An 18,808-nucleotide genomic window follows, 5' to 3' on the forward strand; every position below is an offset into this window, starting at 1 on the left:
CGTATAAGGCTTTGAAGGTAATTACCAACACCTTGAAGCGGATCCGGTACTCAACTGGTAGTCAATGAACTGACAGAGCACATGCCGAACGTGAGCCCACACGGGCGTCAACGTCAGCAGGCTCGCCGCCGCATTTTGTACCAGTTGTAATTTCCACTGTGTGGATCCTTTTAAATGGGAGGGACATTCAACCCCCTTGGTTTTGCTCTCCCCAGCTCCAGTGCTGGGGAGAGCAAAACCAGGTGGTGGTGGTGGTTTTGAAGTCTTCTCCCCATATAACAGGATCACTGCACACTGCCCTGATCCTTTTAAATGGGAGGGAGGCATTCAACCCCCTTGGTTTTACTCCCCCTAGCTCCAGAGCCAGAGAGAGCAAAACCAAGGGGTTTGAAGTCTTCCCTCTCATTTTAAAGGATCAGTGCAGCTGCGCTGATCATTTTAAATAGGAGGGGCATTCAACCTGCTCGGTTTTGCTCTCCCTGGCTCCACGGATGGGGAAGTGAAGACCAATCAGGGAAGCATGTTTAAATGCCCTCCTTTCCCTTCCCCAGCCAGCCCACCGCAGCTGGGTGGCTAAGGAAGGGAGGACAGATTGGGGGAGTATGCCTTTCTCTTCCTCCCTGAGCCAGTGCAGCTCTGGGAAGGAAGGCAAAATAATGGTCAGATTCAGTCCCCTCCACTTGGAAGTGGAGGGAACTGATACCGACCCACTCTCCCTTCCCTTGCCCAGCCAACCTACCTGGGGAAGGGAAGACCAATCGGGTACTTCAAATAAAAGCTGAATAAGATAAGCTTTTATTCGGGATCACCTTACTGGTAGCTGAATCAGATTAGTGAATCTGGTGTGGTTTAATAAATGTTTGAACAATACCAATAAGTTATTTTTTGGGTATTTATGTGGTTTGCCTTATTCTAGATGCACACCCCTAGTTACAACTGGGTTCATACTACAGTCATCCCTTCCAGATACTGTACCTAAAGTTAAAATGCTTTGTTACAAAGCCATCAAGTTAGAAGACAAAGGTAATTTTTATAGCATTTTCGCCAAGTGGCAGACTTCCTTGATTTTCTTTTACAAGAAGAGCAAGCAACCCACAATGGGCAAAGGGCTAGGATATCAATAGAATCAGATTGGACAACTTTTCCTGACTGAAGGCAAGGAGAATATTTAAAGCCTTGCTTACTTACACAAGATTGTTTGGCAGATAGACGTACATGTGCGTGTGCACACACACACACACGAAGAAACACTGTCTGCCAAATACAACAGGGTAAGGATCTTATTCCTCAACTGAGAAGGCCAACAGAGAAAAAAAGTTGCTAAAATCTAATATTTAAAGTATACTGTTATTTATATACATACTAGGAAAAAGGCCCATTGTGGAAATAAATACAACGGCCTCTAGAAAGAGGCTCTGGGTGGGTGCCCCGGCCTTGGACACTCAGCGTCAATTTGCTGTGACGACCTCAGCAGGGTATAATGACACTGAGTCCACCATTTTCTCCAGAGGAACTGATCTCTGCTACCTAAAGAACAGTTGTAATTTTGAGATCTCCAGCCCTCACCTGGAGATTGGCAATGATGGTTCCCCAGAAGGGAATGGTTGGTTTGGAGGGTGGAGTCTATGGCTTTGAACCTGTCCAAGGTCCCACACCTCCTGAAACCTCACCCTTCTCCAGGCTCCATCCCTCACATCTCCAGGAATTTCCCACCTGGAGTTGGCAACCCTATCTCCTTCTCAGCCAATCATCAACCTACCTTTATTTCCCCCTCACTCTTCAGCTTTCCACCCCCCACACACCTGCAGCCTCTCCCGTGCTCTGAAGCCCTGACTGCTACGTCACATTGGCTGTCATATGGGGGCCACCTCACCAGCATATAAGGATACAGAGCCCACCATTTTCTCCAGGGGAACTGATCTCTGCCATCTGGAAAGCAGTTGTAATTCTGAGTGAGTGTAATTCTGCCCTCACCTGGAGATTGGACACACTTTACCTCAGAACAGCAAACTGTTTAGAATGTTAGAGGCAAAAGCCAATCAAGTCGCATATGCAAACGACCTCTGTGTTCTGAGGCAAAGGCCAATGAGGCTGCATATGCAAATAACCTCTGTGTTCTGACTGGCTATTGGGGGGGGGGAGATTCTGAGTGACACACCAGGGCGCCAACCAATTCCGGAGCGGGTGGAATGTTCTAGAGAAGTGCCACCACCATTCGGCTTTTATATATAAGGGAGATGAGCGAAGCAAACTATGTAAATATCAAAATATCATTTTGCTATCACCATATTAGAAACTGGTTTGTGACACTGATCACTCTGCATATAAAAAGCGGGTATATAGTATCATACCATGCCTTTCAAAGGATGACTATTATTTTAAAAGATGATGTGAGAACAAAATCTCAGTTTTGGTGTAGTGGTTAAGTGTGCGGACTCTAATCTGGGAGAACCGGGTTTGATTCCCCACTCCTCCACTTGCACCTGCTGATGTGACCTTGGGTCAGTCGCAAGCTCTGGCACAGCTGTCCTTGAAAAAGAGCAGTTTGTGTCAGAGTTCTCTCAGCCCCACCCACCTCACAGGGTGTCTGTTGTGGGGAGGGGAAGGGAAAGGAGTTTGTAAGCCGCTCTGAGACACCTTTGGGTAGTGAAGGGCGGGGTATAAATCCAATCTCTTCTTCTTCATCATCTACAAGATATGATACTTAAGGTCCCCAGCACACAATTAGGACGGTCTGATGTATATATATTGCTAATCTAGCTGTGGATAGTACATTAGGTGTAACTAATGGGCAATATTTTGAAGATTGTGTACAATGAACATAGACACACCCAAACAGCACATTTAATCAAATACCTCTTTTATCTACCACAAAATCCCCAGGGCAAAACTCATTGTTGTCCAAGTGATGGACGGGAAACAGCTCATTGGAGCGAATATTTTTCTCCACAGTGCCATCCTGCCACATCACATCAGCTGAAGTCATTGTGGTCACCACTTCTATAGCAACCCTGTAACCCAAAATATACAGCAAATTACCAAAGAAGCCTCGCATAGCAAGCAGAATAGAACACACTTGTGCTACAGTAAACAATTCTCTTAATGGTGGGGCAGGAGAAAGCAGATCAATGGAACACATGAAAACTAAGACCACTAGCACAGAGCACGTTATGACAAAGCAAGTTCTTAAAATTACTCACTGCTACAAGAGTGTGGGCATCATATTGCTGAAATAATCCTGTTAATATATAGCCAAACTCCCAGGCTTGAAATTTTTTAGTGATATTTGAAATCCGAAAAAAATGCAGACATGTAGTAGTAGCAAAATGAGGAGATACTACTGAAGCTTATATTTCCATCACTCAGAACATGAGCTTCTGCTGCTTGTAACGTTCACTTTCAATAAGGCAGCATATATCCCTCTAAACACTCTGGTTCTGATGGCATATATTTTTATAAGAACATAAAAGAAGCCAATGTTGGATCAGGCCAATGGCCCATCCAGTCCAATACTCTGTCACACAGTGGCCAAAAATACCAGGTGCCATCAGGAAGTCCATCAGTGGGGCCAGGACACTAGTAGCCCTCCCACTGTTGCCCCCCCCCAAGCACCAAGAATACAGAGCATCACTTGCCCCTGACCGAGAGTTCCTATCTACACCTTGTGGCTAAAAGCCACTGATGGACCTCTGCTCCATAGGCTTATCCAATTCCCTCTTGAAGCTGTCCATGCTTGTAGCTGCCACCATGTCCTGTGGCAGTGAATTCCATGTATTAATCACTCTTTGGGTGAAAAAGTACTTCCTTTTATCCGTTCTAACCCGACTGCTCAGCAATTTCATTGAGTGCCCATGAGTTCTTGAATTGTGAGAAAGGGAGAAAAGTACTTCTTTCTCTACCTGCTCTAACCCATGCATAATCTTGTAAACCTCTATCATGTCACCCCTCAGTCGTTGTTTCTCCAAGCTAAAGAGCCCCAAGCACTTTAACCTTTCTTCACAGGGAAAATGTTCCAACCCTTTTATTATTCTAGTTGCCCTTTTCTGCACTTTTTCCAATGCTATAATATCCTTTCTGAGGTGTTGTCATGACCCGAGGGGGTCTCCACCTTCCGCCGCCACCACCCTGGATTTTGGGTCCCTTGAGAAGGCCCAGGGTACCCTCCCAAGCCCATCCAAAATGCCCACTTTTAAGCTGAGAACATAGGCGTGATGACCAGGCAGATAACAATTAAACAAAATGGTTTATTAACACAGCACTGGGGCAAGGAAAACAAGACAAGGTGCTTTAAAAGATAGAACAGTGTTTAAAAGGCAAAATAAACACAAACCTAATGCAACTACCTAGTTCGCTTAACTGGTTACTACTTCCAGGCCTACAGCCTGCCAGGCTATGCTGCCTGTACTCACTCTCAGCCAAGTGAGGGATCTTGCTCTCACCAGACCAGCCTGCCCCCTCTGTGAGACCAGACCACAGATGAGAAACGAAAGAACACAGTCCCCTTCAGTTTAGCTCTGAAAGAACACCGTTTTTTACAGTTAACAGCTTAAGGGAAAATTGGCTGGCTTGGCAGGTGGGAGGCACTTAGGCCTCGCTGCTGGTGCCCGCGGGTGAGGGAGGGAAAACTGGGGGGGAATCGGTGGGCCTGGTGGCTGGGAGGCACTCAGGCCTAGCCACCAGTGCCCATGGGGGGGGAATCAGCGGGACGGGGGGGGGAAGGCTTACCTGCGGAGCTGCTTAGGAGACAGGGACCCTTTAGGAATCCCCCCCCCCCCCCCGGCGAGTATCACGGGTACCGCTTCTTGTCTATATATCTAATAGCCAAGGTGCCCCCTGCATGCAGATCTACAAATCCACACATCGGAGGCACCTAGGGGGCAAAGAGATTTTCCTGCACATTTGGAGCAATCCCCAGATGTGTAGAAAAATCTAAAAAGTTAAAAAAAATATACGGGGGATATTTAAATCATCCAAAAAGTACAAGAACGTTCCCTGCACATGCACAGAGAACGCCCTGGCAACTGTCCCACCGCCACTGCTGGGGCAGGAGGGAGCGGAAGAAGGCGCGCTGGCAGCTGTGAGCTGCTCAGGCCTCGCTGCCACTGCTACCGCCAGGGGGGGAAGGGAGGGGAGGGGAAGGCTTGGTGGGCCGAGCTCAGGCCTCGCCGCTGCTGCCGGGGGAGAGGGGGAAGGAGAAGGCTTGGCGGGCTGAACTCAAGCATCGCTGCCGGTGGCAGGGAGGAACAAAGAGAAAGCTTGGCGGACCAGCAGCTAGGAGCCGCGTGGGCCTTGCCATTGGTGCGGGGGGGGGGGAGAAGGGGAGCAGGGGAGAAGGCTCACCTGCAGCTGCTTCCTTCTCCTCCATGTGAAGCTCCCCCCTCCACGAGTATCGTGGGTCCCCCTTCTTGTTTTACCTTATCTTTGGCTTCAGGCAATCCCAGGAAAAGATATGATATGAACTCTAATCAGTCATTTTTATTTGCTGCAGAAGCTGCAGTTGCCTTAAGGGAAAATAATTTGGAAGCTATTTTTCTAAGGAAATTCTGAGGTCCATGCAAGACCACTTATGGTTATTTGGTGGGAAAAAGAACAATCTGCCAGTGCCCAGAAACTATGATATATTTTAGCTGACCTCTGGCATTAAAAACAAGTTCTAGCAACCCCCTACTTAAATTAAAAAGACAGGTGAGGGAGCTGAGACATGAAGACAGACACCTCGAAAGCTTTGCATTACTTTATAATAAACAGCTGCCAATTTGGGGATGGGGGAGTTTGTCTCATCTTCAGTCACAAAACTGCTGGAAGGGACCAAGAGGCTCTTTTGAAGCTGTGGCCACTTTTTAAAATATATTCCTTTGTGCTTCGAGTCACATCTGGAACACTATGTCTGGGGCAGTGAAGCTTTGTAATCTTGGTACCTGGGGGAGCAACAGCGGAAGGGCTTCTGGATTTCTGGTCCCACTGGTGGACCTCTTGATGGCACCTGGGTTTTGGCCACTGTGTGACACATAATGTTGGACTGGATGGGGCATTGGCCTGATCCACCATGGCTTCTCTTATGTTCTTAATGTAAAATTCCAAAGCTCTTTTGGTTTTCTATTCTAGTTTTGCAAACCCAAAACACTTGGGATTTCTAAAGTCCACGACTGGAAAACTTTTTTTCGTAAACTAGTTTAAATTCTTTCAAAATCAGTAAGTAGACTACTTCTCATTTTTGTAGTCTAGACATTATTGTGAACTTATATGTCTATACTAGAAGTTTACATCTGGGTTTATTCAGACTCAGATAATAAGAGACACTGAGACTGGCACCTTTAATTTGGTTAATTAATCTACAGAGATCTGCAAAAATCTGTTTCCCCCCAACACTGCTGCACTACCATTGCCAGACTGTGAAGTTTAAAAATCAACCATCTGTAATCCAAAAGTATCGCATCTTTAACTTTTGTCTCCCATGTGGTAAATGTTTCACAGATACCACCAAGACAAAAACCACAGTTAACACAATGCAGACATTTTATCCACCCAAGAAATTTTAAAACAAAAGCTGACATGAAGTCAAAATTCTGATGTGGCAGGGGATGTGACCTTTGACTGTACCTGTCACCTGGTTTAAACTCCCGGGAAACCTTGGTTTTCTTTTTTTTATGTTTCCGCTTGAGGTTTTTGATGGACAGTGGGATACTCTTCTTGCGACCTGTGCCACTGCCACTTTGAGAAGAGGCTGTGGAGCTGGCAGAAGATGTCACGGAGCTGGTATCATCTGTGTCATCTGCAGCTTCATCATCAGCATCCTGCTCTACTGATTGCAGCTTGTAGTCAGACGAGAGGTCATCGCGTTTCAGGACAAATGGCGGTTGCAACTGCAGTCTAGCAGCTTCACAGGTGATACCTTTCCCTGTTTCATCAAGGTGTTCTCTCCTTATCTCTTGTACAGCACCATTGGCAGAATCTTCGAGTTCACATTTTGAGCTAGCTTTAAAGTCTTCAGATTGTTGGTCACCAGCAGCAACAGAGTCTCCTTCAGGGATGTCACTGGTATCCTGAGACTCTGGAGAGCATGACATAATCTTCACTATCTGTTTCTTCAATAATCTCCTTACCTAAAAGGAAAACAAACTAGTCAATTAACAGAGGCAGTCCAAGAAAGTCCAAGGTATCTCTGCACTAGGGATGGGCACGAACCTCGCCACAAACCTTGTTTCGTCATGAATATGGCCGGTTCATGAGGCCTTGGTTTGTGAGATCGTGTCACCCACGAACCGCCCATGAACCACCAAGTTTTTCATGGAGGTTCATTAGGTTTGTGGTGGTGGTTCGTGAGCCAGACACACTGGCACCGATCAATTAATTGTCAAAGTAATGGGGGGAGAGATGGACTTGGCGTCACCATCTGCCCTTGCTGTACTTGCCCATCGACTTGGTTTTCCAAACTTGCCATCTCCCTCCCATGCTAGACCTCCCCCCCTTCGCACTTTGGACCCTAAGAACTTCAACTTCTATGCCTTTGGGCACTTGCCTACTGGGCTTCGCATCACCAGCTGCCCTTGCTGTACCTGCCCATCAACTTTATTTTCCAACTTGCCATCCCCCTTGCACTAGACCTCCCCCCCTTTGGACTTTGGACCCTGAGATCCTTGACCTCTGTGCCTCTGGGTACCTGCCTGCCAGGCCTGGCATCACCAGCTACCTTTGCTGTACCTGCCCATCGACTTGGGTTTCCAACTTGCCACCTCCCTCCTGCACTAGACCTCCCCCACTTTTGTCGAGGGGCATCTTGAGGAAGTCCACTGCAAGTTTGATGCCTCTAGCCTGCAGGGAGTCCATTCAAATCGACACACTCCTAAACCTGTGGCTGCTGTGATTTCCCCAGAGAGCATTTTCCTGGGGGCACCTGCTTTGGGGAGCCACTACTTGCCCCCCCAATTAATCTGCACAACTTGGAGGGCAGGTAGAGGGGCTTCCCAGGGAGGTCCTCTGCAAGTTTGTTGCCTTTCACTTGCAGGGGGACCATTTGACACACTCCTGGACCTACGGCTGTGATTTCCCCAGAGAACACTTTCCTGCAGGCACCTGCTTTGGGGGGCTGTAACTCAGTCCTCCTAAATCCAATAGTCACCAAACCTGGTGGGCAGGTAGAAGAGAGTCAGCTGCAGACTTGCTGTGAGATCTCTAGTCCACAGAGAGACTGTTCTACCATGTCATGAACCCCAGGAACCGAGAACCTGGGTGAACTTCCATTTTCATGGTTTGTGCCCATCCCTACTCTGCACACATCTAAGAAAGCTTAATCATTGCAGACAGTCACACAGTTAAGCTTCACATTTAGTTAACAGCTGGTTTTGTATAAAGATGGCTCTTTCACTAAGGCCTGCTTGAACACAAGAACTCGCCCCCCTTGGAATTTTGACCTTAGAGTAAGAACTTTTCTTGGAAAGGTGTGATGATCATACCTTGCTCACCTGCTTCAAGATTATTATTTCAAACACCTGTTAGTCACACTGGCTCCCAGTTGCAGTGGCCATAAGACTGGCTTGGCCATTATCTATAGCATGAACTGCAGCTTGTTCGAGAGACTGACTCCTTTTACTAATGTGATACTTACCCTAATTGGCTTGGTACAGCTCAATTACTCTTGCTGTGTAATTGTAACTTCCTATTCTGTTCATGTTACTGCTTGTTCTTAGCTGTTGGTACGATTTCTGCATCCCCTATCATTATGCCTATCAAAGGCTTTCAGAAAAAGACTTCCTGCAGAATTATATGAGGAGAGCTACCAGTCTACACACAGATGTCCCTTAAGGTTGTAGCAATTCTGGTGTACCTAAAGGGGCAGCTTTAGAAGAACAGAAGACCAGGACTAGGAAGGGAGACGAGATCCTCAACATGTATTTGCATTGGGGCTAGATACTACAAGACTCACTCCCCCACCCAAGCAAAAAGGCATGGCTGAAGGATCAGGATTGATTTTCCCAGGCACTGATTTTCCCTGGCACTTAACCAGCTTGGGGGCTGGGGAACAGCAGGATTGCAGGTTGTGTTGAAGGAGGAAGAGGAGGAGGAGATTGGATTTATACCTCGCCCTACACTCGGAGTCTCACAGCAGATTACAAACTCTTTTCCCTTCCCCTCCCCACAGTAGCCAAATCGCTTGCTCACAAGTAGCCAAATCGCTTGCTCACAAGTTTAATACCAGTAGCTCACAAAGTAGAGTTTTTGCTCACAAGACTCCACAGCTTAGAGAGAGCATTGCCTGTGAGGTAGGTGGGGCTGAGAGAGGTCTTTCCAGAACTGTCCTCGAGAGAACAGCTCTGACAGAACTATGGCTTGCCATAGTTGGGCCTCCCCTGCCCACTAAGCTCCACAATGGGGAACCATTGCAATGCTTTTATGCCTCCATAATTTCAACGATACATGCTTAAACTAAATTGCCTTCTTACTGTTGCAAAACAAAGAAGGTACCCAACATGGAAGCTTCATTCCTGAGAGGGGTAGCTGCTGACAGTTGCTCACTTGAGCATCAGTTGTCCACTGGAAACACAACTCAAGGCAATTTTTTGACATTTAAAACTCTAAATACCTAGGGCCATACCCATCAAAACCGTTGATACTCCACCACAATCTAGAGACTAGTCCGGCATCCATCTTTCACTGTAACATCTATGCATGCCTGAAACACTGTATGCACAAAGAGGTGCTTGATCAAATAAGAAATTTCATACTGGAGCAGTTTAATATATGCACACCATTTTGTTCTATCATGGTGAAATTTGAATGTGTTATTAACCTCAAGATATTGAGGTAAAACAGGTTAGGATACAATGTTCCCTCTAAGTTGCACAGTCTTGTGAGCAAACATTTTACCCCATGAGCCAAAAATTGTGCTAGCTTTAAAACTGGGAGTTGGCCAAAAAGTTTTTAAAAAATCAGTTTACAAACAGTGCAGAATTTGGAACACTTCAGTTTTCTAGGCTTCAGCTCTAGATACACACAGATCAGTTTTAACAGAATTCTCAAAGATGTGTAGAACAGAAATATCTAAAAAGGTGTCTGGAGTTTCAAAAATTGAGTACAAATTGTGGGATTAATAGGTCACTATCTGCTACCTGAAGAGCAGTTGTAATTTTGGATGATCTCTAGCCCTCCCCTGGAGATTGGCAACAATGGTTCCCTAGGAGGAAATGGATGGTTTGGAGGGTGGGGTCTATGGCATTGTACCTGCCTGAGGTCCAACCCTCATCAAACCCCATCCTCTCCAGGCTCCACCCCTCAAATCTCCAGAAATTACCCTACCTGGAGTTGGCAACACTATCTCCTTCCCAGCCAACCATAAACCTACCTTTATTTGCCCCTCTGACTTCAGCTTTCCATCTCCCCCCACACCTGCAGCCTCTACCATGCTCTGAAGCCCTGACTGCTATATCACACTGAGATACAAGATGAAAGGCAATGGCACAGCAATATATCAAAACAAGAAAAAAATGCATGTGCCCAAATTTAACATCAATTATCAATAAATTTAATTAGACATATAAAGTAGAACAAATTTTCCAAAAACAGGTAGAAATTCACTGGTGAAGTTGAATACAAGTAGAAATTCACTGGTGGAGTTTTGTGAGTCAGCTGGCAAAACACTACTACATCCTTACAGATTAAGGACTTTCTTGAATTCACATAAGTTGTGTAGCAACTTACATAACATAATCATACATAACATAGTGCCGTTGTTATGATTTCCTCCTATACTAACATTCCTGTTTCAAGCTATTTCAAAACTTTTTAGCCACAAAATATAAATTTTACAAAGTTCCATTTTATATTTCACTATACTTACATAAATCAATTCTATTTTGCAAACCCTTTTCACAATTCAAACATGACACACAATTTACTTTCCCAGCCAAATTTGCTTTCCTCTTTCTTATCTTGGCATCACTATTTATATTCAACTAATCTTACAAATATATAAGTAAGTTATCAGGATTACCAGCCTGTTTGTATATAGCATTTTTACCAATATACTTATATTATTTGCTATAATTATTCCCTTTATAAACATTTCCTTTAATATTTGCCAGTAACCACTTTTAGCATAACTATCCCCAACTTATATCACTAAATAAAAATATTTTTTGGGAAATCCAAACAATATTAAGGTTATTACTTATATAGTATCCCCCCCCCCTTTCTCTATTATCAATTACTTTAATCTTAGGAATTATAAGAGGAGGCAAAAACTTTGCAATCTCAAAACCAGAGGTCATTTCGGGGGGGAACGTGGGGGAACGCAGTTCCCCCGGGTGAGGTGCAGGGGGGTGGGGCACATGATGAAGCCCCGCCCCCTGCTTCCGGCTGCCCCACTTCCAGCCCTCATTCAGCCAGGAGGAGGCAGGAGAAGAGGGAGGGTAAGTCGCTTCCTCCCCGCCTCTCCCCACCCCTGCCTGCCTGGGGCCAGGGAGGGCCTTGGCGGGGCTTCCTCGCACTCCCGCTGGCCTTGCAGGTCCACTGTCGGGCCCCTGATGTCAGGGGGTGTGGCATATGCTAATGAGTTATGCTAATGAGTTCCCCTAGCTCTTTTTCTACGAAATGACCACTGCTCAAAACAATAATTAACTTTCCTACTTATTACTGTAAATATATATAATACCATTCCATTCTTTCATGCTATGTATATTATAAAAAAAAGAGATAAAGGAAAGTGTACTTTTAATTTAACTCAAAGTTCTCATCTGTTTTAAGACTTTCAATATAATCATCTCTATTCATCACAGCTAACATCCAACTTCTCACTGTCTTAGTCTCAAATTTCCACTTAGGTAATATGTAGACAACATGGGGATAATTTAAAGCACCAATTATAATTTTTACACATTTTCTATCCCCTATTTTTCCTTTGCACCTTTTTTTTACTATTCTGTCCAGATGTCTATCGTCTTTATACACATGAGTCCTTATTTCTAGCTTCTCCCATTTATATTTCCACAAGCCTAGTTTGGCTTTATATTTGTAAATCCTCATTTCTAATTTCTTGGCTTTGAAGATCCTCATTTCTAGTTTCTTCCTTCTAAATTTTTGCTGTCTCTTCTTTGAGTATTTGTTGGTCTTGTAGATTCTCTTGACACAACGTTTTGGTTTCTTGTTATCCAACTTAATCATTTCTTTTTGTGTTAAATCCCGAGGGGCTCCTTTCTCTACTTCCAACTCCACCAAGCTTGCTGTTTCTTCCCATTTACATGTTTGGTTGCTTTTCCTCTCCTCATTCTCCATATTTAAAGGTAACCTATCCTTTAACACTTTGTCCTGATATAACACCTGTTGCTCCTCAGAGTTCTGCTTAGAAAACTCTTTTTCTTTCTCATTGTCCAGCTCCAAAGAAGGACTCTGAGGGTTAACTATAAGATTTTTAAATGCTGATTTCACAGCTGATTTCACAGCCAACTCCACAGCTTGCTGGATTTCCTGCACTAATATCCTCCGGAACTGTTCCCAAGACAGGTCTCCAATCTCTATCAAATCCCCAATTTCTGTCTCTTCCTTACTCCTGAACAAGTTCTTTATACTTTAACAGTATATTCAAAGTTGATATTTTATTCCAGTGGAAAAACTTCATGAAGAGACCGAGGTCCCCATGCAACAAGTACAAGGCTCGGGGGTCACATAACTAGTTAGCATGCCAGAGTCGCATGGACCGAGGAACTCTGAAAAAAGCAGAAAAGGACGAGTGAGCTCAGGAGCGTCCTGCGCCACACCCGAGTTATCGCACCATTGACCCGGAAGTCCCGATCCCTTGACTCCTGAGATCAGGAGATCAAGGCATCAGCCTGCCAAGCACATAACCAAAGATGTACCACAGGATTGATTATCAACTTGGAGAACAGTCTGGGCACAGTGGTGAGGCTGAAAGGAAGAGCCCTGTACTGGAAGTGTTGATTGCAGACGAAGAAATCGTTTGTGAGCCAGATGAATTGGCACATGAAAGTACACCTCCGTAAGGTCTATGGAGGTCAGATACTCATCCGGAGATAAGGAGTCCGCTACAGCCTTCAGTGTTTCCATGCGAAAGTGCCGCAGCCTGATGAATCTGTTCAGGAACTTGAGATCCAGAATTGCTCTCCAGTCTCCGTTCTTCTCGGGTACCATGAATAATATGGAGTACACCCCCTGGCCCCTCTTGTCCATGGGGACTGGTTCGATGGCCTTGGTGTCCAGCAGATGCTGCACAGCCTTGTTGATAATGGATCTCTTGTTCTCGGATTTGCTTGCAGGCGATTTCAGGAACCTCTCTGGAGGTTGATGCAGAAACTATTGTATATCTTTTGGACACAACCTCCACCACCCAGGCATCTGCCTGTGCCTCTGACCAAGTCTTTGCAAAATGTAGGAGTCGTGCTGCCACCGGCAGGGGAGAATAGTCATGCCTGCTTGGGCTTGGTATCTCTGTCTCCTCAGTCATTCTTGTTGAATGGAGGCTTGTGAAATCTGGATGCGAAAGGACCACACTTGCCGGCCTGCTTGTGCACCTTCCAAGATGTCTTCTTGGAGTCGTGACGAAACCTTGGCAAGGAGTGTTGGGAACGAAAGGACTGAGTGTTTCGCTTATCAGAACACCTGAGAAACATGGGCATGTTTTTTTCCTTATCCCTGGTTTCCACCAGGATGTTGTCTAATGCCCCTCCAAACAGACGGTCCCCTTGAAATTGTAGTAGAGATGGGACTATATAGATTTTTCTCTTTTTGATTATTCATATTTCTCTGGTTTTTATAGGTTTATTATAGATTTAACATGTATATTGGAAGGTAATGAAGGTCTGGTATATAGGAGGCCTTCTTTGTGGGTCAGGGTTTTTTCCAGTTGAGGTTAACAGACAAGACAATAACATTCTTTTGGCACAACAGAAGGTAGAAGGTTCATGGTTCTAATTGTTTAGGTTACAACTTCATAGTGTCTGGGTCAAAAGGATCTTTTACTGGGTATCTGAGGAAAACAGTTTTGTTTGGGTGAGAACAAGCTTTAGCCGATATGGCTTAGGTCATGTCAAGTAAATATGTGAGGCTATTGCATAGACACACCTTTCTTACATTTGACCAACAAGGAGATTTTTATGTAAATGTTGTTTAAGTTTTTGTAACCAATTATGCGTTTTGAATATTATTCCCATGATGATGATATGATGATGTCATTTTAAGTATTTAACTTCATGGTATTTCCTGATTGGGCTCAGAAAGCAGTCAACTTTGATGGGTCCTTTGGCCTAACTGTTTTCCGTATTTCATTGCAATAAAATACAAGAACTTCCTCCTCATTTTGACTTCAATCTTCTATTTTTGACTGGATATTAATTTGTATAACAAAATGGATAAGCAGTCACAATGGATTTGGACAAGGCATCAGCCTGCCAAGCACATAGCCAAAGAAGTCTTCTGGCCACCACCGTGAATGCCATGGCTTTAGATGTAAAGGAAATAATGTCCAAGGCGGCATCTGCCGTGAAGGAGTTTGCCTTAAGAATGCGAGAAGCTCCCTCTAGCAGACTGCGGTTGTTCTCCAGTATGAGTTGAATCAGCTTCCGCACCCACAAGATGGTTGCCCTAGAAGCAATGGAGGCTGTAGATGCTGCTCTCACCGTCATGGCGATCGCCTTATGGATCCTTCTGAGCGTTGCCTCCACCTTCTTATCAGTGGAATCCTTGATGGTGCCCAGCCCATCTTCGGAAACTAGACCTGAAGTCTGAATTGCTGCCACTGGACCATCCACAGGGGACACCCGCAATAACTCATTAGCATTGTTAGGAAGTGCATACAATTTTTTGGCAAAAGTGGGAAACTGTTTATTAACCATGGGCTTGTCCCATCCCGCTCTAAGTTGATGTTCAAAATACTCAGGGAAAGGAAACACCTTCTCTGTATACTCTGGAGGGAAAAAAAATTTCAAAGTTGCCCCCAGATTTGGACTTAAATTTAGCTCTGGCTGCCTTCTGATACTCTGAAGGTGGCAAATCATGTAATTCAAGAGCCTTGATGGCTTTAGTTAAAAAATATTGGTAGTCCTCAACCTTGAAAAATTGGCTGGACTGCTCAGGGAGCTTTAATTCCTCCTCCTCCTCCTCCTCTGACAGGAATTTACTTTCTTCTCTGTCCTCAAGGGAAGAGGCATTAGACCCCACATCCTCCCTCCACCGTTCCTCTGTGGGTCTCCTAGGGGGTGGGGGGGGAGTCTTTTTTGCTGCTTTGTTTGGCCACCCGGGAGGAGGGGAAAATAAGGGACTCTGAGGAGAGGGCTCTTGCTGCAAGGAAGCCCTGGGTCTGGATTGAAGGTGAGCCATCTCCTGTTGAATAAGTTGCCTAATAATGGCCATGAGGTCTGAAGGGTGAACCAGAACCCCTTGTTCAGGGAGGTTACCCCTCAGCAAGCTGGCATCAGAGTCCTCCTCTTGTTGGGAAAGGGTCTGGAAGGGGCATGGCCGCGCTCCCTCTGCCCCCGAGGCTTCAGGGATGGCTCCATGGAGGGTTCCCAACCTTGAAGCTGGACCCTCAAAATGGCCACTGCCAGCCTTGAAAGTGTGCCGAAAAAATGGCAGGCTCCTCCTCTCCAGGCTGCTGCTGGTGCTTTTGGGCATGCAGTGGCGCCACCAAGCCAGCCACAATTGTCGGGGGCACACGATCATGCCGTGAAGGCAGATCGGCCCCGGAGTCATCACCGCGACCTCTGCGGTATGCGCCTCTCCCTCGTCGCCCAAAGAGAACTCCTTGGGAAGCTCCTTTGCTGCCATCGCGGCTGGCGCCAATCTTCTCTTCGGGTCCAGAGACCCCTTGAAGCTTCGCTCCAAGATAGGTGCAGTAGTAGAGAAGAGGAGAGAGAGGAAAGATAAAAGAAAAAGAAGAGACAAGGCAAGAAGCAACAAGAAAAAAGGAGAAAAAGTAGAACTCCAACTAAAGCCTAGCTAGTCTTTTGCTGCTTCTCCCTACTGAGGCAGGAACAGAACTGGAGATGGGCTATTCCGGAGGCGCCAACAGGAAGGGGAAAAAACTCCCTAAAGGCATGGTGAGAATAACCCATGGAGATGTCCTCCACCTCAGTGGGAGAACAAAACCTTCTCTCCATCACTATGAGTGGGTAGAGTAGCACTAAACTATGAGTGGGTAGAGTACCCTACATATGAATATTGTGGGCTTTTTGACACACTCAAGTTATTTCTGATTTTCTTGGGAGTTGACCCACAAGCATTGGAATCAGTTTCAGCACAGTTCTTCCTCGTGTCTGCCCTCCCTCTGCATTTTCACCACTGTGGTTTATTTTCTTCTCCATGTACCTTAAAGAATCAGGATTTTCAAGGGAGGGTGCTGTTGACATGGTGGCATCATAGCACCCCCTTTCTATATCATGACTGCATTAAAATTGGAACTAAAATATTGATATATTGTTGTAATGATAGGTCAAGCATGTTCTCCAAATTCCCAGATATCATTTTTAAAGGCCTCTATCACCTTCCCTTGCAGAGATATGCCTTTTTCCTTATATCACCACAAGGAAAAAGGCTAGAGACTTACTTTCTGGAATTCAGAGTACATGCTTGATCTATCATTACAGCAGTATATTAATACAACAATATTTTAGTTTTGCTTTTTTATATATACATTTTTTTTAATCCTCTTTCGGGAGGGGGGGAGTGGTTTGACTATGACAACAGTTCAATCATCAAAAAGAGGACTAGAGATGTGTGGAGGTGGACAGGACAAAGAAAAGTGACAGAAACATTATGTACAAGGAAACAGACAACTCCTAGTTCGCTTCCAGAAATAGACTGGGGTAAAAGTGGTCTCAAAAGAAATCAAAAAGACATGGGGGAAAACCCAAAAGGCCAAAATGAAAACTAAAGGCACAAAAATGCATGTGGAAATCAGGGAATAAGTCGAAGCAGTATGAAGCCAGAACCGATGGAAAAAAGCCATGTGGGAAAGCCCTGTTTTTCTTAATAATTGCTCTATCCATATACCTCCCCTTATAACTGCTCACAATAGTGTTTTTATTCTTAGAAGTAGGCAATACTGACATGGACAGACACTGGTAAATGGGATCATGTCAGGTGTGTTTGTGTAATGTGTTCCTTAGAGGCTGTTAGATGGGTCAATATTTTTCCAGCACTAATCATACTTAATATGATTTTGGAGCATGGGGGCAACAATCCAGAGTCTCCTCTGAATTGCTTCCCCCCTCATGTTACGTGTTGTTTGGATCAAGAGGATGTTTTTGAGTTAGGAGCCCATGTGAGCAAGGCTGGGTTTGCAAAAGTAAGTCCAGCCTAGGCAATAGACTGAAATCTTCTAGTCCTCCCCTGCCTGACAAACTTCAGGAGTCTTTAGCTGGTACCAATATAAAAAATGGTTCCTGGGTTCCATTATAACCTATCCTGTTGCAACAAAGACAAAATGCATATCAGAGTGTAGCTGTATAAGAAGGAATAGATTTAAATGCTGAGGAGATAATGGGATTTCTAGCATCATGTTTCCCTCATAATGATAAGCTAATGCAATGACTGGGGTGGGGGAAGAAGAAGAGACCAAGATGTGTGGGGTACATCACCTTTTCCCTTGCCTGCCGAATCTGACACCTGCAAGTACCCTTCCCAAATATTCTTAATAGACTCTCTCCCATGTTCTAAAACCAGAAGTGCAGCAGGGAAATTCTGCCCCCCACTGCTCCACCCCTGTCAAATTTCCATGAGAGTCTTATTCACATCATCCTCATCATAACAACCAACGAGGGTACAGAATATAGCATAAGACTAAATTGACAGAGGTGAAAACATGCTCCTCACCCCCATACAGTGGTCATCAGGGGAAAGCTTAGCCCCTAATTAACTCTCAAAGTGTTGTGCTATCCATTCCTATGGAAAAGTTAGATACTACACAAAAGACAATGTTGTGGTGGGAGAAAATCTTGTCAACATGCTTAATATTTAGTGGTGTGGCTGGCAAAGACCTTATGTAAGTATGGGCAAAAAATGCACAGACCTTTCCTTCAAATATATCCCTATACCACATTGATAGGTATTTTGCTGTTAACAGTAAGACAATTAGTAACTAGTAACAGAAATAATTATTACAGTTTGTTCAGTAGTATAAAAGTGTAATCAGATCATTGCTGAAAAATTAACATTGCCTTTTTCTGACAGAATAATGGCAATTAAAAGAAATTACCTAAATAAACTCTTAAAATATTCTGGTTTATGTAGAAAGATTAATAAATGGAAAGTTTGCTGTTCAGTTTTATAGGGGAAGAAAATCTAGAATGATAGCATCCTTTAAAGAAGTAGAAAAGGTAGTCTTTGCATCTCCAGTATCATTAGACAAATTGGTCTTAATTTGATCTTAGAAATGTTATGTATTGGAGATCAAGACTTTCCCACATACAGAACAAGTGTTTAGTACAGTACCTTTTCAGGCTTTACGTTGGATACGATACAAAGACAGGCCATCTGCAATATTAAACACCATAATTTTGGTATTATTGATGAAAGCAAGGGATATTTACAGAGGCAAATTATATCCAGAGAAGTTACCCACAGTTTTGGTAGCATTTTACTCTAACTGTAATCTAAAAGGGAGAATCTGGATATTTAAGTTGTGAGAACACAAAGTAGCTGTTTGTTTTGGGGGGTGGGAGATACCCTCTTACTGACAGAAAGAAGGATTAAAGTAGGAGCAGACATTTCTGACATGCAGAAGGACAAGCACAAACCTCCAGCCACATTTTATGGCCTGCCAGGTGCTGTTACTGGGTTCAATTCAAGGTATTTACTATCATAT

General features: G+C 44.6%; 1 protein-coding gene across 1 annotated transcript in view; it reads right to left on the minus strand.

The window, feature by feature from the left end:
- UBE2O (ubiquitin conjugating enzyme E2O) overlaps positions 1 to 18,808 on the minus strand; it is a 128,769-nt gene that overhangs the window by 47,928 nt on the left and 62,033 nt on the right. The window contains exons 9-10 of the mRNA XM_015424011.1: positions 6,601 to 7,103; positions 2,857 to 3,011 (exon numbers count right to left, since the gene is read on the minus strand). Of these exons, the coding sequence (XP_015279497.1) occupies positions 2,857 to 3,011; positions 6,601 to 7,103 (658 nt within the window). The remainder of the gene's footprint in view (positions 1 to 2,856; positions 3,012 to 6,600; positions 7,104 to 18,808) is intronic.

Source organism: Gekko japonicus, unplaced genomic scaffold (assembly GCF_001447785.1).
Source record: "Gekko japonicus isolate JY-2015 unplaced genomic scaffold, Gekko_japonicus_V1.1 scaffold442, whole genome shotgun sequence".
Taxonomy (NCBI): Eukaryota; Metazoa; Chordata; class Lepidosauria; order Squamata; family Gekkonidae; genus Gekko; species Gekko japonicus.